This window comes from Erythrolamprus reginae, chromosome 1 (genome assembly GCF_031021105.1).
Source record: "Erythrolamprus reginae isolate rEryReg1 chromosome 1, rEryReg1.hap1, whole genome shotgun sequence".
NCBI lineage: Eukaryota > Metazoa > Chordata > Lepidosauria > Squamata > Dipsadidae > Erythrolamprus > Erythrolamprus reginae.
This window is the reverse complement of record NC_091950.1, coordinates 396,479,895-396,504,115: the sequence shown is the minus strand read 5'-3', so window position 1 is coordinate 396,504,115 and position 24,221 is coordinate 396,479,895. Positions and strand designations below refer to the sequence as shown.

The 24,221-nt window shown below is 44.7% G+C and overlaps 1 protein-coding gene across 1 annotated transcript in view; it reads left to right on the top strand.

The window, feature by feature from the left end:
- The window catches only part of STX1A (syntaxin 1A), a 114,814-nt gene extending 97,220 nt beyond the window's left edge, over nt 1-17,594 (top strand). Inside the window, exons 9-10 of the mRNA XM_070742137.1 lie at nt 11,224-11,334; nt 17,517-17,594. Of these exons, the coding sequence (XP_070598238.1) occupies nt 11,224-11,334; nt 17,517-17,594 (189 nt within the window). The remainder of the gene's footprint in view (nt 1-11,223; nt 11,335-17,516) is intronic.
- Nucleotides 17,595-24,221: the final 6,627 nt, after the last annotated feature.

Sequence of the window (24,221 nt, the reverse complement as noted above, 5' to 3'; positions counted from 1 at the left end):
GCATTTGCGGAAACTAGCCAGCCCAAGCAGCCAGCCATAGACTAGTAGATATGGAGTTGAAGTCTTCGATGAAACACAGCATCAGTAGGAAGTTTATCTATCTATCTATTTATTTATTTCTTTATTCATTCATTCATTCATTCATTCATTCATTCAATCATTCATTCATTCATTCATTCATTCATTCATTCATTCATTCATTCAATTTTTATGCCGCCCTTCTCCTTAGACTCAGGGCGGTTTACAACATGTTAGCAATAGCACTTTTTAGCAGAGCCAGCATATTGCCCCCACAATCCGGGTCCTCATCATTTTACCCACCTCGGAAGGATGGAAGGCTGAGTCAACTTTGAGCCGGTGATGAGATTTGAACCGCTGACCTATAGATCTACAGTCAGCTTCAGTGGCCTGCAGTACAGCACTCTACCTGCTGCGTCATCCCGGCTCATTTGTTGTGGAAAAATATATTTACTTCTTATTTACACTACTACTACTACTATCTATACTATACATACAATAAACTAGTATCTTATTAGTACTTATCTACAACTATATTAGTTCAGTAACTCACAGGAACCAACTTATACAGCAATACAGCTTCTTCAGAGCACACTGCTCACAAACAGCAACAGAGCATGTGCGCGTCCGAGCGAGATTTTACTTCTGTGCATGCGCAGGAAGCAAAATCTTGCGAGGGGACACGCACAAGAGATTTCAGCGATATTTTTGCTTCCATGCATGCGCAGAAGCAAAAACATCGTGGAAATCTGATGCGTGCGCACGTTCCCTCGCAACATGGTGCTTGCTGTGCATACGTCGAAGCAAAATCTCGGTCTGACGCTCGCATACACGCGCCGGAGATGCAAAGTTGCATGTGCAGCTCCAGTTTTACTACCGGTGCAGCATCCTCATACATACCAGTAGGAACCCAATACTTGCCTGGATGGATTGATGTGCTTTCATGTGATGTCAGAAGGACAGCAACATGGGGAAGATCTATTGTCAGGCCAACCTTTGACTTTGGGCTTATTGAGTAAAGAACTTGAATATATTTGGACTTCAACTCCCAGAATTCCCCAGCCAGCAAACGCTGGCTGGGGAATTCTGGGAGTTGAAGTCCAGATATCTCCAAGTTGCCAAGGTTGGGAAACACTGCTCTAAAAGGTTGGATTGCATTGCAAATGTCTGTCTGTTTTTGTTTTAAACATGACCTCCTTGGAGACTTCAGCAATAGAAATGATGTAACACGGTCGATTTCCATACGCCGACCTGGGCAACCCATAGAAAGTGTAGCGGAGAGGGGAACTTCAAGCACGGGGTGGTGGGCTACGCAGGCAGAGAGGAAAGCGGAGGTCCCACCCTTGCCCTCTTAAGGGATAAATACATTTGATTCCTGATTGTCTGGCCCTGCCTTTCTTCGTATCCCTCCTGATCCCCTCTTTCTATCTCCCACGCTACCATGCACACTCGGATAAAGCTGTTCAGGTATTGGCAGGTAATGCCTCTTTCCCAAATTTGGGACAATTGCATGTCTACGCTGCATGGCTGCTTCATGATTCTGCATGCCCCCGCAGTATTGTTGGGAAGTGTAATGGTTACGGGCAGTGATGGGCTGCTGCCCCCATGGGGGGCAGTGGGGGGGGAGACACAGTGGCGGTAGTAAGTTTATGCACTGTTTATTGAATACTTAAAAGTTTTTTATTGTTCTTCCTTCTTTAGTAGCTTAATATGATCCTTAATTACTTTTAAAATAGGAAATAATTAAATAGTATGTTTTTACCCCTAAACGCTTTAAACATTTTAATCGTTATCTAGAACTGAACTTTTATAGCAATTAAAGAAAACTGAGCTACTTGCCTAATCTGTTATCATACTGAACTTAGTGGGTTCAGTACAAAATCTTAAAATGTTACTGTGCTCCTCAACAAACAATGCTGTCTATCATTTGTCCTTATTGTGGCTATTAAAATAATGTGACTTAATCAACTGAAAAAGAGTTGATTAAAGAAAACTGAGCTACTTGCCTAATCTGTTATCATACTGAACTTAGTGGGTTCAGTACAAAACCTTAAAATGTTACTGTGCTCCTCAACAAACAATGCTGTCTATCATTTGTCCTTATTGTGGCTATTAAAATAATGTGACTTAATCAACTGAAAAAGAGTTGATTAAAGAAAACTGAGCTACTTGCCTAATCTGTTATCATACTGAACTTAGTGGGTTCAGTACAAAATCTTAAAATGTTACTGTGCTCCTCAACAAACAATGATGTCTATCATTTGTCCTTTTTGTGGCTATTCAAATAATGTAACTTAATCAACTGAAAAAGAGTCCAAGCACCTATTTGAAAACTTATCTTGGTCGGTAAGCTACCTCCACCCGTCATGTGACCTTTAAGCCACCTCCGGTCACATGATTGTCAAGCCACTCCCACCTGGTCACATGGCTGGCAAGCCCCTCCTACCATGACCATTAAATAAGCTGCACCTACAGTGTGGCAGTAAAAAAGTTTTGGCAGCCCATCACTGGCGATGGGCAAGTGTCTAGCTTGTCTAGAGCAGATGCTGCAGGAAGGAAGAATAAATTGGGGTTATAGCAGATGTGCTTCATGTAAAAAAATTCAACACTAGATCCCAAGAATCTAAGAGAGGTGGGCTGGATCCAAGGTAATTGTTTTCAGCTAAAGACAACACCAAGTTCAATAACCCAATCTTTCCTGGCCTGGTGATCTCCCTCTGATACTCACTCTTGCTTCAATTTCTCTTGATGGGTAAAAAAAATTGCTAGGCTAGTTTAGGTAATTAAGGCCTCACCAAGTTGCGTAATCCTTGTCTCCCGGAATAGTCCCCCTACATGGCCATTGCTGAAATTTTTGAGAATTGGTCCATACATAGCTGCTCAGAGTCTGTTTGGAGTGAACGGCATATAAATACAAGAAATAAATACATCAGGAGTGGATGTGGGAGAGGCTGCAATTCTAGCATCTTTTTCAAAGGTTATTGAGGCAGATTGAAAGAGATCTCAAGTCATTGAAGCCAAAAATCATGAAAAAACCAGAAAGCAGAGGGCCTCTCATTCCCTCCCATCACCCAATTGTATTTTTCTGAACAACATAAAAAGTCCCAGAGACAGTCCCTTGACTTATGGCCACAACTGAGCATGGAATCTCAGTCGTTGAGCCAAATGGTCATGAAGCCACTTCAGGTCATGAGCACTCATGATTTACTCAATGACTCAATACTCCCAGGTATGATCATTGAACAATTGTGTGGGTCATTAAGCAGCTCTGCTCAGGAGCTGGAATTTATTTTAATTTATTTGATTTTAATTTTAATTTAATTTAATTTATTAGATTTGTATGCCGCCCCTCTCCGGAGACTCGGAGCGGCTCACAACAATAACAACAATGTAAACAAATCTAATACATTTAAAAAACATCTAAAAACCCATTATTAAAACCATACAACACATACCATACATAAATAATATAAACCGAGGGGCTCAGTTTCCCCATACCTGACGACGTAGGTGGGTCTTCAGTAATTTACGAAAGGCAGGGAGGGTGGGGGCGGTTCTGGTCTCTGGGGGGAGTTGATTCCAGAGGGCCGGGGCCACCACAGAGAAGGCTCTTCCCCTGGTGCCCGCCAGACGACATTGTTTAGTCGATGGGACCTGGAGAAGGCCAACTCTGTGGGGCGGCAGAAGACAATATACAGTAATTCCTCGTTTTTCGCGGGGGATGCGTTCCAAGACCACCCGTGAAAAACAAATTTCTGCGAAGTAGAGGAAATATATTTTTAATGTATTTAATGAGTATTTGGACTTTAAACCCTCCCTGTATTGTTAACAACCCACCGCTGGTGACTGCTGAGAGAGACCAGCTTCTCTTGGCTACCGCGTGGGCTGAAAAAGGCCGCCGCTGCAGTTACCCCCCCCCCCCCCCCCGGGCCGGCGTTCCCCCGTCACTGTCCCGGCGTTCTTTTCCCATTGAAAAAACCCGTGAACTAGTGAATCTGCGAAAGATGAATTGTGAAGTAGTGAGGGATTACTGTATAAGCCGCCTTTCTCCTGACAGACTCAAGGCGATGTACAACAATAAAACAATATACAATAAGTAAAAAACCAAAAATTTAAAAAGACATTCATCCATCTATCAATCATCAGCATTTTCAGCTTTTAAGAGACACATTCCACACAGCCTGTGTTGGGCCTTCCAGGGCCTAACCATCTTCCTGAGGCCCTCTGTGCTGCTTGCTTTATTGCACTGTCTCTCTGTCCCTGCTTGGATTTCAGCCCCCCTTCCCTTTCTACGATGTGGCTGAAAGACCTGCCTGCCAAAGGACGTCAACAAACTCAAATTCAACCCAGACAAGACAAAGTGGCTGTGGGTCTTGCCTCCCAAGGACAATTCCATCTGTCCATTACCCTGGGGGGGGGACTATTGACCCCCTTAGAGAGGGTCCGCAACTTGGGCGTCCTCCTCGATCCACAGCTGACATTGGAACATCATCTTTCGGCTGTGGCGAGGGGGGCGTTTACCCAGGTTCGTCTGGTGCACCAGTTGCGGCCCTATTTGGACAGGGAATCACTGCTCACAGTCACTCATGCCCTCATCACCTCGAGGCTCAACTACTGTAATGCTCTCTACATGGGCTACCTTTGAAAAGTGTTCGGAAACTTCAGATCGTGCAGAATGCGGCCGCGAGAGTCATCGTGGGGTTTCCTAGATTCGCCCACGTTTCTGCAACACTCCGCGGCCTGCACTGGCTGCCGATCGGTTTCCGGTCACAATTCAAAGTGTTTGTAATGACCTTTAAAGCCCTACATGGCATTGGGCCAGAATACATCCGGAACCGCCTTCTACCGCACGAATCCCAGCAGCCGATAAGGTCCCACAGAGTTGGCCTTCTCTGGGTCCCGTCGACCAAACAATGTCGTTTGGCCGGCCCCAGGGGAAGAGCCTTCTCTGTGGCGGCCCCGGCCCTCTGGAACCAACTCCCCCCAGAGATTAGAACGGCCCCCACCCTCCTTGTCTTTCACAAATTACTTAAGACCCACCTTTGTCGCCAGGCATGGGGGAGTTAAGTTATCCTTTCCCCCTAGGCTACTACAAGTTATGCATGGTATGTTTGTGTGTATGTTTGGGGGTTTTTTATAAGGGTTTTTTAGTTGTTTTTATTAATTGGATTGTTCATGTTGTTTTACCACTGTTGTTATCCGCCCCGAGTCTGCGGAGAGGGGCGGCATACAAATCCAATTAATAATAATAATAATAATAATAATAATAATAATAATAATAATAATCTCTATTCCAGGGAAGGATCCCCTTTGTCAGGGTGCAGAAATGGAGATCAAATCATCAGGATCTGATCTTCATTTCTGCTTCCTCTGGAAGGATCCCGTCTCTCCTTCCGTAGGATCACTGGTGGGCTGCTGCATGGATGGTCCAGTTGGAAAAATGGAGATGCGCACACATCTCTGCATTTCCAATGCCCATGCCCGCACGAGATTCAGCTCCTGCGCATGCTCAGGAAGCGAAATCTTGCACGAGGATGACTGCGGATGAGATTTTGCCGATTTTTGGCATCTTTTTGCTTCTGCGCATGTGTGGAGCAAAGAAATCACCAAAAATCTGTGAAATCTCATGTACGCAAATGTCCTCATGTGAGATTTTGCTTTCTGCGCATGCTCAGAAGCTGACTCTCGCGCTGGCATGTGCACATGCGCAGGCCAGATGTGCATGTGCTCACGCCTGTCGCTGGGAGCGCACCAGTAGTATCGCGACGGGCAGCCCTTCACTGCATAGGATGTAGAAATGGAGCTTAAATCGTCAGAATCTGTTCTGTCGGGCTCTCTGGTAGATTCCTCCCAAAAATTCAGAGGTACAAATTTCAGACACACACACGTTTGAAAATTCAAAACAATGTTTTTATAATGGAAATTCACTTAAACTAAGCCCTCTTTTGGTATAGCAAAGAGCACTGGTCTCCAAACAAACTGGTAATTTGTACAAGTCCCTTATCAGTTCTGTGATACTTAGCTTGCAGCTGTGAGGCAATTCACAGTCCTTCTTCTTTCACAAAGTGAAACACACTTTGCTCTGGTTTAGTTTCAAAGCAGGGTAAAATCAGCACACAAAAGGTCAAAGTCAGTAAAGCAGTCACGAAACACAAAGATCAGATAATCCTCCACAATGGGCAAACCCACAGGCTGCTATTTATAGCAGCCTCACTAATGACCACAGCCCCACCCAAACACAGGTGGCCTCATTTTCTTTGATAATAATCTCTCAGTTGTTGTTGCCTATGCATTGCTCTCCGCATGCGTGGCTGTATCATTAACTCTTGTTCTGAATCCAAGGAGGAGCTAGAAAATTGATCTCCTTCTGAGCTGTCTGCCACACTCTCCTCCTCCCTGTCACTCATGTCTTCTTGGTCAGAGGAGCCTTCATCAGCAGATTCCACTGGGGGCAAAACAGGCCTGCAGCATGTGGATGTCTCCCCCACATCCACAGTCTTTGGGGCAGGAGCAGGGCCAGAGCTAACCACAACAGAATCTGAGCTCCATTCTGCATCCTGCCAAAGGAGTTCAGCTCCCCTGACCAGGCAGCTCATACAACCAGCGCCTAGAGACGAGAGGGAGCCATTGTTGCCAGTTGTAAGTACCTTATAACCTTCCCTACCAGCCTCCCCTTTGACTTTCTGGGGAAGCTGGCAGAGAAGATTGTAAATGGCGATCGAAGGAACACTTGGCAGCCAGTCAAAAGGTTGCCAAGCGCCCAGATGGCAGTCACATGACCACGGGGTGGGAGGAGACATTTTACGATGGCCAGAACTGCTTTGCAGGCTGTAAATCGCCCTTTCTGAGGAGGCAAAGGCCTTAACTTTGATCAGTCGCTTAGCGAGAGAACTATGAGGGTCGCCCAGAACGTAATGCACCACATTTTTTTTCTTCAACAATTATTTATTGAACACAATGAAACTTACACACAAGACAGAATAATGTTTCTTTTACACTCCCTATTTTGCCATGTAATCTCCATCCCATTCTATGGCCTTCCTCCAGCGAAACACAAGGGCGTGTATGTCCTGTCGGTACCACTCCTTGTTCTGGTCACAAAGCCCTGGAGTTCTGCCGAACCGTCTTCTAATGGCCTCCCACTCTGTGCCCAGCAACTAACCGTACTTCTGTCGACTGCAAATTCTCCATAAACTCTACACAAACGTTTGTGAATGTTCCCAACAGTTTCTTTCTCCGCAATGAGAAATTCAATGTCGACACGCTGCTTGTAACTTACAAACGCCAGTTCAAAACAATGCTGCAACTATGCCATTTGTCTACACAAATGCAAAATTTACAAACACACTTCTGACAATTCAAATAATGTATATCTAAAGTTTCGCGTTCGTACCACTATTTGTCGGCTGAGAAAAAAAAATTGATGCATTACTTTCTGGGCGACCCTCTTACTTGTAAATGTTACTTTTACAATTGTGTCTTGTATGTTTTAATGAGTGCTGCTTTGTGATAAATGTGGGGAGACGTTCTCTGCATGCCCTTGTGGTTCTTCTTACCTCTTGATAGGCTGCCACAGCAGCTGTGCCTTTGTGATGATGGGTGCCTTTTATAGAGTAGTGTTTTCCTTTCTTTTCTTTGTGTGTGTGTGTATGTTTTATTAGACAATAGAGTAAGACTCTAGAATCTCTCTCTGGGCACCTCCTCCCTATAATCACGTGCAGATGAAAACATGGGAGAAGGGAGACCTTCCCTTTCTAGCCTTGGAAAAGCATTTGGGATTCATATTTATTTATTGATTGATTGATTGATTGGATTTGTATGCTGCCCCTCTCTGGAGACTCGGGGCGGCTAACAGCAATAATAAAACAGCATATAGTAATAATAATCCAATACTAAAAACAGTTAAAAACCCATTATTATAAAAACCAAACATACATACAGACATACCATACATATAATTGTAACGGCCTAGGGGGAAAGAGTATCTCAATTCCCCCATGCCTGGCGGCACAGGTGGGTTTTAAGCAGCTTACGAAAGGCAAGGAGGGTGGGGGCTATTCTAATCTCTAGGGGGAGTTGGTTCCAGAGGGCCGGGGCCATCACAGAGAAGGCTCTTCCCCTGGGTCCCACCAAGCAACATTGTTTAGTTGACGGGACTCGGAGAAGATCCACTCTGTGGGAACTAACTGGTCGCTGGGATTCGTGCAGCAGAAGGCAGTCCCTGAGATAATCTGGTCCGGTGCGATGAAGGGCTTTATAGGTCATAACCAACACTTTGAATTGTGACCGGAAACCGATCGGCAACCAATGCAGACTGCAGAGTGTTGGTGTAACATGGGCATATTTGGGAAAGCCCATGATTGCTCTCGCAGCTGCATTCTGCACGATCTGAAGTTTCTGAACACGTTTCAAAGGTAGCCCCATGTAGAGAGCGTTACAGTAGTCGAGCCTCGAGATGATGAGGGCATGAGTGACTGTTCCACTGCTTCGTTGAAACTGTAAATCCTGAAAAAAATAAAAGAGTGGGAGAGTCTCAAATTCAATCTGTACTTCTGCCATTAAGGGAGAACACCATACGATAAAACAATAGAAAAAATTAAGAACACTAAAGCCCAAAGAGATCCAAGCAGTAATGAAGACTAAAGCAGTTTTTAAAAATTAATTATCGCTAAAGATTTTTCCTCCGCTGTTGATCCAAGGCTTTCTATCTTCTAGAGCAGTGTTTCCCAACCTTGGTCACTTGAAGATATCTGGACTTCAACTCCCAGAATTCCCCAGCCAGCATTTGCTGGCTGGGGAATTCTGGGAGTTGAAGTCCAAATATCTTCAAGTAGCCAAGGTTGGGAAACACTGTTCTAGAGCAGTGGCTCTCAACCTTCCTAATGCCGCGAGCCCTTAATACAGTTCCTCATGTTGTGGTGACCCCCAACCAGTGATGGGCTACCAAAATTTTTACTACCACACTGGGCGTGGCTTATGCATTTTGTTTCAACGTCTTTTGGTGCAAATTGGGTGCTCTGGGGTGGAGCTCCAAATTTTGCTACCGGAACAGGGTTCCTGACCATTCCTGGAGGAGCCCATCACTGCCCCCAACCATAAGTCTAGCACCAATTCTCCCAGCACAGCTTTAAGCTGATTGGCAGGAAGGTCAGAGGGACACCCCCATTGTAAGCACCTGATTGGTCGGATTGTAAAAATATATTCCAAGGCGCCAGAATAGAAGCTTTAGTTCCTAGCACTGTGGGAAATTTGTCTTTTCCCATAGTCTTAGGTGACCCCTGTGAAATGACCATTCAACCACTGTTCTAGAGTTTTGTGTACACCCGCCAATGTTGTATGGTGATGAAGATGTTGGAACAGGAGCAGAGAGATGTGAATTTGAGTCTCTCCCCAAGTACAGACGTTATCTAGAGCAGGGGGTCTCCAACTGTGGCAACTTTAATACAGTGGTACCTCATCTTACGAACGCCTCTTCTAACGAACTTTTCAAGATACGAACCCGGTGTTTAAGATTTTTTTGCCTCTTCTTCAGAACTATTTTCACCTTACGAACCCAAGCAGCTGCTGCTGGGATGAAGAGGTTTCTTTTTCCCCCCTTTTTTGAAGAAAGAAAAGGGAGGGGCGGCTTGGAGTAGGAAACATTTTGCAGAGAACAACGTGCTTGCAAAGGAACTGAAAGGGTGTCTTTTTAAGAAAGAAAAGGGAGGAGGGAGGGGCAGCTTGGGGGAGGAAAATTTTTGCAGAGAACAACATGCTTGCAAAGGAACTGAAAGGGTGTCTTTTTAAGAAAGAAAAGGGAGGGGCGCCTCCCTTGCCTTTCTTCCTTCCCACTCACCCTTTAACCTACCGTAGCCTTGCTTCTTCCACCCGCCCCCTTTAGCTGCTCCTCCCTGCCCTCTGTTCGCCTCCCTTCTAAAGTTTGGGATTTTCCTGAAGGATTTGCACCCATTATTTGCTTTTACATTGATTCCTATGGGAAACATTGTTTCATCTTACGAACTTTTCACCTTACGAACCTCCTCCTGGAACCAATTAAGTTGGTATGATGAGGTACCACTGTACTTGTGAACTTCAACTGGCTGAGGAACTTGTTGCAAGCCACAAGTCTTAAAGTTGCCACAGTTTCTAGAGTATTTTAGGCTGGTCACTCTTAGCCACAAACTTTCTGATAGAGGGGAAAAATAGAGCGAGTTTGTGTGGCACTCTTGAATTCCTCTACAAAGGATGGGTTAAAAATAAAATAAATAAAATTGAATACGATAATTATTAACCCCCACCCCCATTTGAAGTCCTGAAATATATAACAGAAAAGCTACCAGGGATGAAGCAGAACAGGAAAAGTGGTAGCTTAAGGATCACTTCTGATGCAGTGATAGGCTGGGTCCAAGTAGAATAAAAGGGAGCATGTTTTTCAGCTGAGTTGATGAATATTTATTTATTTTTATTTTATTTTATTTATTAAATTTGTATGCCGCCCCTCTCCGTAGACTCTAATGTCAACTCATTTGTCCATAACCTTTGAAGATAAAAGCTGTTAAGGAATATGTACAGGTAGTCCTTGACTTGCGACCACCATTGACGCCAAAATTTCTGTTGTTAAGTGGGTTTTGCTCCATTCTATGACATTTCTTGCTGATGTTGTTAAGCGAACCACTGCAATTGATAAGTTACTCACCTGGTTGTTAAGTAAATCTGGCTCCCCCATTGACTTTGCGAGTCAGAAGGTCAGAAAAAGGGATCGCATGACCCAGGGAAGCCACAACGGTCATAAGTATGAACCAGTTGGCAAGCATCTGAATTTTGATCAGGTGATCATAGGGGGGGGGGATGCTGCAAAGTTGTAACTGCAAAAAAATGGTCACTTTTTTCAGAGCCGTTGTATTTTCCAATGGTCACTGAACGAACTGTTGTAAGTCGGGGACTACCTATACATACACTACCTGCACGTGACATCAAGTATCCCAGGGAAGCCTTGGGATCATCCCTGCCCCACACCCAGCTCTAAACTCCCATGTTTCAACCTGGTCATTCTGCTCTCTTTTGTTTCTTCTGTTGACAGGGCTAGCAGCCAATACTCAGGTTCAAGGAAGCCGAAAGTGCTGTTCCCACTCCGTGTGGATGTGAGGAAAGAGGTAATGGGGAGAACCTCATCGTCCCTCAAGCCACGTTTTGTTGAAATCTGTGTGTGCATCCCCCGTTGCGCAGGGCGAGATGATCGACCGCATTGAATATAACGTGGAACACTCCGTGGACTATGTGGAGAGAGCCGTGTCGGATACCAAAAAAGCTGTAAAGTACCAGAGCAAAGCCCGAAGGGTAAGCACTGTGGTCGGTGGTCTGTGCAGAAGGAGGAGGGGGTTAAGGCCATCCTGTGGTGTCCCAGAGAGGCAATGGTCAGTGGGGGAAAGTATGATGGTGAATGAATTAAGACTTGCACAGAAGCAAGCATTCTCTTCTCCATATTGTTCAGGGACGTCAAACTCAATTTTTTTTAAAAAAAAATTTTTTTTATTGAATTTTATACATTAAACCCCCCCCACAAACACAACATTTAAACAAACATCAACACAAATACAAATCCAGCTATTTTTTCAAGTAAGTTAACATCCAATTATTTCCTTCTTATCCGTATACTATAGGATTATATATCTATACATACACATATTTATTATAAGTCAGTTTTCCTTTTCCTATCCATTTGTACCACAATGTCCAGTTATTATAATAGTCCGAGTCTTATTTATCATTTATTTCTGCACAATCATATACGGTACTTTCTTAATTATTTCTCTATCCTTTATTTTTATTTATTTATTTATTTATTTTGTCCAATACACAATGAGAGTTTTAGTGGGTATATATATATACACATAGTAAAATACATGATGAAGGTTATAGAGGAGATACTCATAGTAAAATATATCTATGAAAGAATAGAAAAGAAGATATAGTAATAGAACATATCAATGAAAGAATAGAAGAAGAGATATAGGAATAGAAGAAAGATATAGGAGATATAGGGGGGCAATAGGACAGGGGACGGAAGGCACTCTAGTACACTTGTACTCGCCCCTTACTGACCTCTTAGGAATCTGGATAGGTCAACCGTAGATAATCTAAGGGTAAAGTGTTGGGGGTTTGGGGATGACACTATGGAGTCCGGTAATGAGTTCCACACTTCAACAACTTGGTTACTGAAGTCATATTTTTTACAGTCAAGTTTGGAGCGGTTAATATTAAGTTTAAATCTGTTGCGTGCTCTTGTGTTGTTGTGGTTGAAGCTGAAGTAGGCGCCGACAGGCAGGACGTTGCAGCATATGATCTTGTGGGCAATACTTAGATCTTGTTTAAGGCGTCTTAATTCTAGGCTTTCTAGGCCCAGGATTGAAAGTCTAGTCTCATAGGGTATTCTGTTTCGAGTGAAGGAGTGAAGGGCTCTTCTGGTGAAGTATCTTTGGACATTTTCAAGGGTGTTAATGTCTGAGATGCGATATGGGTTCCAAACAGATGAGCTGTATTCAAGGATGGGTCTGGAAAAAGTTTTGTAAGCTCTGGTAAGTAGTGTGAGATTGGCAGAGCGGAAGCTACGTAGGATTAGGTTAACAACTCTTTACTTCCTCTGGTATTTTGGGGTCATTCCATTTTTGTGCATACATAATTCTTGCTGCTGTCACAATATGTAGGAGTAGATATTTTGTATTTCAAACTCAATTTCATTGAGGGTCACATCAGGGATGTGTTTGACCATGGGAGGGGGGGACTGGAATGTGAGTGGCCAGCTCGACATCATTTGTGTCAGGGGTTCCTGTGTTGCCATGAGCACTCTGCCAGCGAAAACAGGCTTCTGAGCTCCGTTTTTGGCTGTGATGGTCTCCTGCAAACAAAAAATGGAGCTTGGGAGGGTCACACGTGGCTCTCACGAACTCCGTTTCCGATTGGAACCACCTCCTGCAACCATCTGCCAGCAAAAACAGAGCTCAGGGGCCCTCATTCGGCCCTCCCAAGCTGTTCCTGCCAGCAGAAGCACTGTGGGCCGGTCCTTCACTGTTTCCAGCGCAACCCTGCGGGCCAGATCTAAGAGCCCCGGGCCTTGAGTTTGACACCCTGAAATTGTTCAACAGCCCTGATTTGCCTTGGAATACAGTAGACACCCCCATACACATAGATTGTGAAATTCTCCTGCTCCTCCCTAATCGACAAGCCTTTAGCGGAAGTGCATATGTTAATCTTCCCATTTCTCTTGTGTGTTTTCTATTTTATTTAACTGGTCTTAAAAACTGTGTCCACCCTTCCCTTTCCATCTGCTGAGCATTGTTCTAGAATCAACACAATGGATTCCTGTTGGAAGTGGTCCTCCTGGTGTCGCTTTTCAAACACTGCAACTTGGCACCAGCCTTTTAAAATACATATATATTTTCAATGCAGTTTATTTGCTTGTTTTATCAGTGATTTTCAACCTTTTTTGAGCCGCGACACATTTTTTACATTTACAAAATCCTGGGGCACACCACCAACCAAAATGACACTCTAACACAGTACATATTATACATATAGTTAATAATATAGTTTCTATGTGTATTTGTACTCACCCTCTTATAAAAAGAAAAAGTTCAAATATCTATATACAGTACACCATCAGGATAGACATAACCAGATGAGGCTCAGGCTTCATCTAGTGGTGGCAACATTTACCTCGAGTCCTGACCAGGATTAGAAATTGGGACCATGGGGAGGAGTAGCAGCTTCAACTACTCGCTGCGTCCACATAATGACAAGTGCACGGCAGCCCAAACTGGGACCTTCCTGGGTGTGGATAAGAGGCGACCTGCTATTGGTTCATCACTAGTGGTCGGGATGAATCCTAGAAGGTGATTGGTCAGTGAGCGTTCCCTATGCCTCCACTCTTCCTGTCGATGATAGCTGGAGGGATTGTGAGGGGAATATTTATGTTTGGATGGAGGCGGCTGGCAGCAGGCCAGATAAATGACGGCACGCAGGCCATAGTTTGGGGACCCATGTTTAATTTCCCCACGGCACACCTGACCATGTCTCACAGCACACTAGGGTGCCGCGGCACACTGGTTGAAAAACACTGGTGTACATGCTGCCCCATCCAAGGACTCTGGGTGCCTCATGAAAATTAACAACAGTCAGAACAATTAAAATGCATCAAATAAAATGCCATTCCTTAGGTCAGAGATGGGGTACGATGGCTCCTTTATGACCTGTGGATTTCAACAACCAGCCTGGCTGGTTCAGGAATTCTGGGAGTTGAAGTCCACAAGTCATAAAATGGCCATTGTTCCCCACCCTTTCCTTCGCTCTTAAAGTACAAGATGTTTGTTTGTTTGTTTGTTTGTTTGTGTGTGTGTGTGTGTGTGTGTGTGTGTGTGTGTGTGTGTGTATATATGTATGTTGAAAGGGACCTTGCAGGTCATCAAGTCCAACCCTCCTGCTTAAACAGGAAATCCTACAGCACATTTCCGCTCTGCACCAGGCCCAAAGGCCCATTGGAATAGCATAATCATGGCTGCATTTTGGAAGGACAGCTGGAAAGGGCCATCTTCACTTTGGGGACTTCCATTTGGCCATTTTTTACTCTCCCCAAGTATCAAGAGTCTTTCCTGAACTCTGGGGAGAGCAAAAAAACAGCCCAACGGGCCTACCGGAAGTTCAGATGTTTCAGTGAGGCCTGTGTGCATGCACATTGGGAGCGCACAGTGGCGCAGTGGTTAGAGTGCAGCACTGCAGGCTATTTTAGCTAAGTGCTAGCTGTAGTTCAGCAGTTCAAATCTCACCACCGGCGCAAGGTTGACTCAGCCTTCAATCCTTCTGAGGTGGGTAAAATGAGGACCCAGATTGTTGGGGGCAAGAGGCTGATTCTGTAAACCGCTTAGAGAGGGCTATAAAAGCACTATGAAGCAGTATATCTCCGAGACCGCCTTCTGCTGCACAAATCCTAGCAACCGGTTAGGTCCCACAGAGTTGGCCTTCTCCGGGTCCCGTCGACGAAACAATGTGGTCTGGCGGGACCCAGGGGAAGAGCCTTCTCTGTGTCAGCCCTGACCGTCTGGAATCAGCTCCCCCCGGAGATTAGGATTGCCTCCACTCTCCTTGCCTTTCGCAAACTCCTTAAAACCCACCTCTGTCGTCAGACATGGGGGAATTGATTCCCCTGGGCCGTTTCCGTTTTATGCATGGTTTGTATGAGATGTATGGTTGCTTTTTATATTAAGGGTTTTAAATTGTTTTAACCATTGGATTTGTATTGTTTTTGTTGTTGTGAGCTGCTCCGAGTCTTCGGAGAGGGGCAGCTTACAAATCTAATAAATAATAATAATAATAATAATAATAATAATAATAATAATAATAATAAGTCTAAATGCTATTGCTATGTGTGCATGTGGGAGGGGGGAGAACACATGCACGGGGGGCATTGCATTATGAGTGTGGGCACACACTATCTCACCCTTTTGGCACCCAAGCAAAAAAAGCTCCACCATTACTGCCGTAGGTGAGCTATCTAGAATCCAATCACCTTGGGGAATAGAGCAGTTCCCTGGAACAGTCTTTGTGTTGTAGTTGGCTCTGGCCCAGCTCCTGCCCCAAGGAATGTGGAGGTGGAGGTGGGGGAAACATCCACATGCCACAGGCCTGTTTTGCTCCCGATAGAATCTCCCGACGAAGGCTCCTCTGACGAAGGAAGTGTGAGTGTCAGGGAAGGGGGGAGTTTGGCAGACAGCCTAGGAGGAGATCAATCATCCTTATCTTCCCTGGATTCTGAACAAGAACTTATGATGGACCCACGTATGCGTAGAGTGATGCATAGGAGAGAACAACTGAAGGATTATTACAGGAGATAAGTGAGGCCACCTGTGGTTGGGTAGGGCTGCTGTAATTAGTGCTACAGATAAAATGAGCATCATGCTGGTTTAGCCTCGTGGAAGTTTATCTGATTCATAGTTTTGTCAAGATCGTGGTTTTGCTGTTTCCCTGTTCAAGACTGTGTGTGGACTTTCTGGATTTTGGAATTGGACTCAATTTCCCAGTTACTGGGTGAGAAATTGGATTGCATTTAACCTGTGCCTTGTGTGTACCAGAAAATCCCTTTGACATTTAAAAGGGGAGTTTTTTCTGCTTTTCTGTTGCTGTTCTGGTGCCGTGGATATTGCCTATCTGGACTTCAGCAAAGCCTTTGATACGGTTCCACATAAAGAGCTGATAGATAAATTAGTGAAGATTGGACTTAATCCCTGGATAATTCAGTGGATTTCAAGCTGGCTGAAGCGTAGACATCAGAGAGTTATTGTTAATGGCGAGTAGTCTGAGCAGAGACAGGTTACAAGCGGTGTGCCACAAGGGTCTGTTCTGGATCCTATTCTTTTTAATATGTTTGTGGGTGACATAGGGGAAGGTCTGGTAGGGAAGGTTTGCCTATTTGCCGGTGACTCTAAAGTGTGCAATAGGGTTGATATTCCTGGAGGGGTCTGTAATATGGTAAATGATTTAGCTTTACTAGATAAATGGTCAAAGCAATGGAAACTGCAGTTTAATGTTTCCAAATGTAAAATAATGCACTTGGGGAAAAGGAATCCTCAATCTGAGTATTGTATTGGCAGTTCTGTGTTAGCAAACACTACAGGAGAAAAGGATTTAGGGGTAGTGATTTCTGACAGTCTCAAAATGGGTGAACAGTGCAGTCAGGCGGTAGAAAAAGCAAGTAGTATGCTTGGCTGCATAGCTAGAGGTATAACAAGCAGGAAGAGGGAGATTGTGATCCCCTTATATAGAGCGCTGGTGAGACCACATTTGGAATACTGTGTTCAGTTCTGGAGACCTCACCTACAAAAAGATATTGACAAAATTGAACGGGTCCAAAGACGGGCTACAGGAATGGTGGAAGGTCTTAAGTATAAAACGTATCAGGAAAGACTTAATGAACTCAATCTGTATAGTCTGGAGGACAGAAGGAAAAGGGGGGACATGATCGAAACATTTAAATATGTTAAAGGGTTAAATAAGGTTCAGGAGGGAAGTGTTTTTAATGGGAAAGTGAACACAAGAACAAGGGGACACAATCTGAAGTTAGTTGGGGGAAAGATCAAAGGCAACATGAGAAAAAAATTATTTTACTGAAAGAGTAGTAGATCCTTGGAACAAACTTCCAGCAGACGTGGTTGGTAAATCCATAGTAACTGAATTTAAACATGCCTGGGATAAACATATATCCATCCTAAGAAAAAATACAGGAAATAGTATAAGGGCAGGCTAGATGGACCATGAGGTCTTTTTCTGCCGTCAGTCTTCTATGTTTCTAAAAACTTTTGGTTTTCCTTCTATTGTGTGGTGTGTATCTTTTTGGACTAATTACCCTGTAATTACAGGCGGTTGGGATACGCCGGCAGAACACTTTGCTTCCCTTCTCCTTTTGCTGTAGCTTTCTATGCAAGCTCAGGAGCACCTCTGCGCCATTGACGTTTCTTCTCTTTCCTTTGCAGAAGAAGATCATGATCATCATCTGCTGCGTCATTCTGGGAATCGTCATTGCTTCTACGATCGGCGGGATTTTCGGCTAAAACCCTGCAACCGTCCGAGAATATCAGAGTGGATGGAAGTCAAGACACGACTAGGAGCAACGGAGCCCACCCAGCCCACCTACCCCCACTTGGGCCCATCCAAACCCTCTAGCCGCCGTTGGGAGAAAACTGGCGGACCAGCACTCTCATCTCTAATGCATGATTATTTGTGTTAACACTATGTGTTAAGTACAGTGTACGTGTTGGGGGAGGGACGGTGCTGGGGGTGGGATGGTGGGAAGGCAGTGTGTTGCATGACATGCTCAAAAGGTTTCGGCAGCTCCACCACCTTCTTGACCTCTTCTCGATGGTCAGATCTGTTCAAACTAAACCCCCTTTCTCCTTCCAGTGGAGCCCTCTTTCTTCTCCCCAAAATAAGCATTTGCTACGACAGCTATGCAGAGCTAATCCAGGCCCTGCCCTGGCCAGGGACCGAGGTCTGGGTCACCATCATTGTCATCTGCCTGGCTGCTTGTAAGAGGTAGGGGAGCCTCTTTGGCAATAGCTGTTAGCTCCAACCTGGCCAGTCTTCCTCTTATTATTTTTAGCCATGGGCAAGGACCTCTTTGTAGTGTTGCAGGCCTGTTCATCAAGAGCAGGGGTCTCAAACCCGGGCCACTTTAAGAATTGTGGACTTCAACTCCCAGAATGCCTCAGTCAACAAAGCTCAACACCTCGCCTCAGCAGAGCTGGCTGAGGAATTCTGGGGGTTGAAGTCCACAAGTCTTAAAGTGGCCCGGGGTTGAGATCTCTGATCTAGAGTATTCTGTACAGTGGTACCTCTACTTACGAACTTAATTCGATCCGTGACCAGATTCTTAAGTAGAAAAGTTTGTAAGAAGAAGTTTTTCCCATAGGAATCAACGTAAAAGCAAATAATGCGTGCGCTTGGGGAAACCACAGGGAGGATGGAGGCCATGTTTCCTCTCAGGAGATTCCTAGAGAGGCCACAGGGAGGGTGGAGGCCATGTTTCCTCTCAGGAGATTCCTAGAGAGGCCCCATGGAGGTTTCTCCCCGCCTTTCCGGCCCTGTTTCCTCCCAGGAGATTCCTAGATAGACTCCACAGAGGTCTCCCTGCCTTTTCCGGCCCTGGTTCCTCCCAGGAGATTCCTAGAGAGGCCCCACAGAGGTTTCTCCCCGCCTTTTCAGGCCCTGGTTCCTCCCAGGAGATTTCTAGAGAGGCCCCCCGGAGGCTTCTCCCTGCCTTTTCCGGCCGTTTCCTCCCAGGAGATTCCTAGAGAGGCCCCACAGAGGTTTCTCCCTGCCTTTTCCGGCCCTGGTTCCTCCCAGGAGATTCCTAGAGAGGCCCCACAGAGGCTTCTCCCTGCCTTTTCCGGTTACACTTTTGGAGGCTTTGGTTCTTAAGTAGAAAATGGTTTTTGAGAAGTGGCAAAAAAAGTCTTGAACACCCGGTTCTTATCTAGAAAAGTTCGTAAGTAGAGGCGTTCTTAGGTAGAGGTACCACTGTATTTGTTTTTTTAATTCTGCAGCCGCCCGGCCAGGAGTAAGAGATGGGTGATGCCCACCAAGCCCAAATCTGTGTCTTCCACAGTTGTGCCCTGAACACCATTTCTGTCGCAGCGGAAACTTCACCCTCTTTTTCAATTTTTGAAGAAGCACTACCATCACTGGGTTTCTTTTATCTTTAAAATGTCATTCAAGATGTGTTTGCTTTTTTAAAAAGCAGCAAAAAACCCCCTAAAACATGAAATTAGGGCAAAAGCAGCACATATCCAGCCCTGCAACGTTATATTAGGACAAAACCACTAACAATTTCTTCTAAACTACCAGCTAAATTGGAGGAGTCAAAGGTAAAAGCTTCACCATGTCCAATAAGGTCTTTTGGATGTTACCCAAGGGCTGGTGGGTGATGAAAGGGGAATTTACAAATCCATATTTTGGAAATGTGTTTTCCGGACAGGTTGCAGCTCCTCCATCACACAACACAACAAATCTGAGTTTGAAATATTACGAAAAGCAGCCATAGACGGAGGGTCTATTCAAATGTTTGTGGCACTAATGTGTCCATGGCATTCCTTGGCCCATACCATCCATCCCAATTTTTGAAATCTCACTCGTTTGCTTTCTGGTAAATGGGCACTTTGTGATTGGGACAAAGGCACCTGTGGCGTGTTGAAAGTCCAGTTATGCCCGCTGGAATACAACAGCTGGAGGACCCTGCCTTCAATGAAGGTTGGAATTGAATCCACTGCCATCCTGCCTGCAATATACGTGTTGGGTGCTTGTGCTATGCCAGAAACTGAAACCTCCTTGGCCTTGAATTAGCCTATTTGTGCTTATTTATTTATTTATTTATTTATTGGATTTGTATGCCGCACCTCTCCGAAGACTCGGGGCGGCTAACAACAATAACAAAACAGCATATAATAATAATCCAATACTAAAAACAGTTAAAAACCCATTATTATAAAAACCAAACATACATACAGACATACCATGCATAAAATTGTAAAGGCCTAGGGGGAAAGAGTATCTCAATTCCCCCATGCCTGGCGGCAGAGGTGGGTTTTAAGCATCTTGCGAAAAGCAAGGAGGGTGGGGGCAATTCTAATCTCTGGAGGAAGTTGGTTCCAGAGGGCCGGGGCCACCACAGAGAAGGCTCTTCCCTTGGGTCCTGCCAAGCGACATTGTTTAGTTGACGGGACCCGGAGAAGACCCACTCTGTGGGAACTAACTGGTCGCTGGGATTCGTGCGGCAGAAGGCGGTCCCTGAGATAATCTGGTCCGGTGCCATGAAGGGCTTTATAGGTCATAACCAACACTTTGAATTGTGATCGGAAACTGATTGGCAACCAATGCAGACTGCGGAGTGTTGGTGTAAGATGGGCATATTTGGGAAAGCCCATGATTGCTCTCGCAGCTGCATTCTGCACGATCTGAGGTTTCCGAACACTTTTCAAAGGTAGCCCCATGTAGAGAGCGTTACAGTAGTCGAGCCTCGAGGTGATGAGGGCATGAGTGACTGTGAGCAGTGACTCCCGGTCCAAATAGGGCCACAACTGGTGCACCAGGCGAACCTGGGCAAACGCCCCCCTTGCCACAGCTGAAAGATGGTTCTCTAATGTGAGCTGTGGATCGAGGAGGACGCCCAAGTTGCGGACCCTCTCTGAGGGGGGCAATGATTCTCCCCCCAGGGTAATGGACGGACAGATGGAATTGTCCTTGGGAGGCAAAACCCACAGCCACTCTCTCTTGTCTGGGTTGAGTTAAGCTTAAGGCCAACTGGGCTAGTCCAGCTTCTGCCACTGTTAAATTTGACCGTCAGTACCTGAGCACCCCACTCTTTTCCTATCCACTGCATTGTCCAACAGCAAAAGGCTTGTTATTAATCATGTTATTTTTCCCCCCCTGTGGGCTAATTGAAGATTTCACCAAGTGGTTCTTGAGAGAGAAATGCAGGCTGCCGCATTCCCACATTTCATCTCGGAAGAGCTGCCTGGAACTGCTTCGAATGGCAAAATCGGTGGGCTCGGCCATCTTCACAAGCTGCCTCCTGTGATTATTCCAGGCTAACCCAAAATTGCCAAACCTTCACCCCCACCTCTCTCTGCTCTCTAGTCTTAACTTAGCTCTTCCAGCTGCCTCACAACACCAGCAGTATCTTTCATACAATAACACAGTAAAATTCTGGACCAAGAACCTGCTCTCCTCTCCTCTCCCCTCAAGGGATGTTTGCTTCTCCATCGTAGTTCGCCTTAGTCAGAAATGGATTATTGGCAGGGGGTGAGATACTGCTGGTTTGCTCGTGCCTGTTGGTCGTTGGAGAACCAGTCGCAAAGGCAGTACGAGACTCCGCCCACTAATCTGGACGCCGCCATTTGTGTACTTTTACCCTCTGCATATGCGCAGAGGATGAAAGAACCAAAATGGTGGCGGGCGTGCAGAGCCTTTGCGGCTGGCTCTTCGACGACTGACAGGCACAAGCAAACTGGGGATCAAGAAACTCCAATAGAGTCTGCTCAAGGATAAAGACCTCACACAATCATTACAGGAATCGGTCAAAACGGAGTGACGTGGCGCAAATGAGATTCAAATCCATTTGTACAACTTTGCAACTCCAGAACTAAAACATGGTTAGACAAAGCTCACCTATGAAAGACCAGTTGCAGGTATTGGCTTCTCCCTGCCAATCGGCGGTGGTTGTTTTTTCCCCCTTCCATAGTAGTCCGTAAATATTGAACATAACCTCTCTGTTCGGTAGTTATCAAGCTTCAGTTTTGCTCATGGCAGTCCCCCCCGCCTTCTGAAACTCTTAAGCCGCTTCCTTTAATTTCCCCCGGTTTGGGTGACCTTAACTCACTTTTCTACGATCGGCAATGGGGCAAAAGCTCTGTTACGGCACTAGGGCAGCTACTGCTCCTCCTTCTATTCACACCTTCCTTTGTTGCATGTCCAAAATAGAGCTGTTACTAGGATGTCTGTGCTTCAGGAATCTCTCCCAGATACTGAGAGAACAACGTGTCAATCATCATTAATCTTTTTTTTTTTTTTTAAATAAACCTTCTGAAGTGCCACTGTAGTCTCACCTGTCGCAGTATTCAGCGTTCTTGCAGGGGAAGACATTTCACCTATGCGCTCCATAGAGGCCTCCCCAGGAGTTGTAATGTTGCTGTACAATGTGAATTAAGTGCCCTTGTCTCTTGTGGCCCTCCAGTCCCGATTTTCCAGCTTGGGGAATCTGGAACTAATCCTCTATTGCCTCCTTTCTACATTCCAGCCTTTTTAAATTTTATTTTGCTCAATTTGTCCCCAAACGTCTTTCCCTCACCACCTCTAAACTGCAGGAGGGAAAAACGACTTTATTTTATGAATGAACTTTTATGTAGAATAAAGAATATTTATATCAAACTTTGTCATCCTTTTTGAGTCTTCTGTGAACCGGAATGTAGAGGGGATAAGCTGTACTTACATGGCTTCTGAGACGGTAATAATAATAATAATAGTAATAATAATAGTAATAGTAATAATAATAATAGTAATAATAATAGTAATAATACTACTACTGTTACTGCTACTATTACTACTACTAATAATAATAATTGGTCGAAAATGAGTGGTCGAAAATGAGCAAGCAAAACTACTGTGGGACTTCCGACTCCTGACTGACCGAATTCTGAAGCATAACACACCAGACATCCTGATTGTAGAGAGAAAGCATGGATCATCGACATCGCAATCCCAGGGGACAGCAGAATTGAGGAGAAGCAGCTAGAGAAATTAGTGAAATATGAAGATCTAAAAATTGAGCTGCAACGACTCTGGCATAAGCCAGTGAAAGTGATCCCAGTGGTACTTGGCACGCTGGGCGCAGGGCCAAAGGATCTCAGCGGACATTTGAAAACCATCGGGATTGACAAAATCTCCATCTGTCAATTGCAAAAGGCCGCTTTACTGGGATCGGCAAACATAATTCGCCGCTACATCACGCAGTCCTAGGTGCTTGGGAAGCGCCCGACTGGTGATGAAATACAAAATCCAGTATAGCGAGCTCGTTTGCTGTGTTGTATGACATAATAATAATTTATTAGATTTGTATGCCGCCCCTCTCCGAAGACTCTATATAGAATTTAATTCGAATTACCGTATTTATTACAACACCTAAATGTTCAGGTTTTCCTACTCCAGGAAATGAAATGAAAACAGAACCTCATGTCAAGTAACTAACTTACCAAGATATTTTCTGGTTTCTAATATGGTACACATACCTTTTTTAAAATGTCATTAGCTAGAAAAACTTAAATAGTGCTTTGTTTCTTCACTGATTTACTTTTGCTCAGCCCAGAGCTCAGATTAAAATGGGGTCCAATAGCACCTTTCTTAAGGCGTGCAAAGTAAGGTGGTTGTGATTATCACCTAAGCCCAGATTTTTGCTAATACACTGCTGAAAAAAAATAAAGGGAACACTTAAACAACAGAATATAACTCCAAGTAAATCAAACTTCTGTGAAATCAAACTGTCTACTTAGGAAGCAACACTGATTGACAATCAATTTCATTTTGTTGTCAAAGTATATTCAACTTTGTACAGAACAAAGTAGTCAATGAGAATATTTCATTCATTCAGATCTAGGATGTCATATTTGCGTGTTCCCTTTATTTTTTTGAGCAGTGTATTTAGCTCCATGATGTCCTAAAGCAGTGGTATTCAACCTTTCTAATGCCACAACCCCTTAATACAGTTCCTCATGTTATGGTGATCCCAACCATAAGTCTAGCACCAATTCTCCCAACAGCTTTAAGATAATTGGCAGGAAGATTGGAGGGACATCTCCACTGTAGACACCTGATAGGTTGGAATGTAAAAATAGGTTTCTAGGCGCCAGAATAGAAGCTTTAGTTCCTAACACCATGGTAAATTTGTCTTTTCCCATGGTCTTAGGCAGCCCCTGTGAAATGGTTGCTCGATCGCCAAGTTGAGAACCACTCTCTTAAAGCCAGATTTTTGCCTTGGTTGTGATCCAGAGTAGCTACACCACACAATGTCAGTTTTACCATTCTTCCAATTTTTAAAGCAGGCATAGATATCTCAAAATAATGGGGGGAGGGAGGCTGTTGGTGCTCCTTGCCACTTGCAGCAGCTTAAACCAACTAGCAACGACACAGAA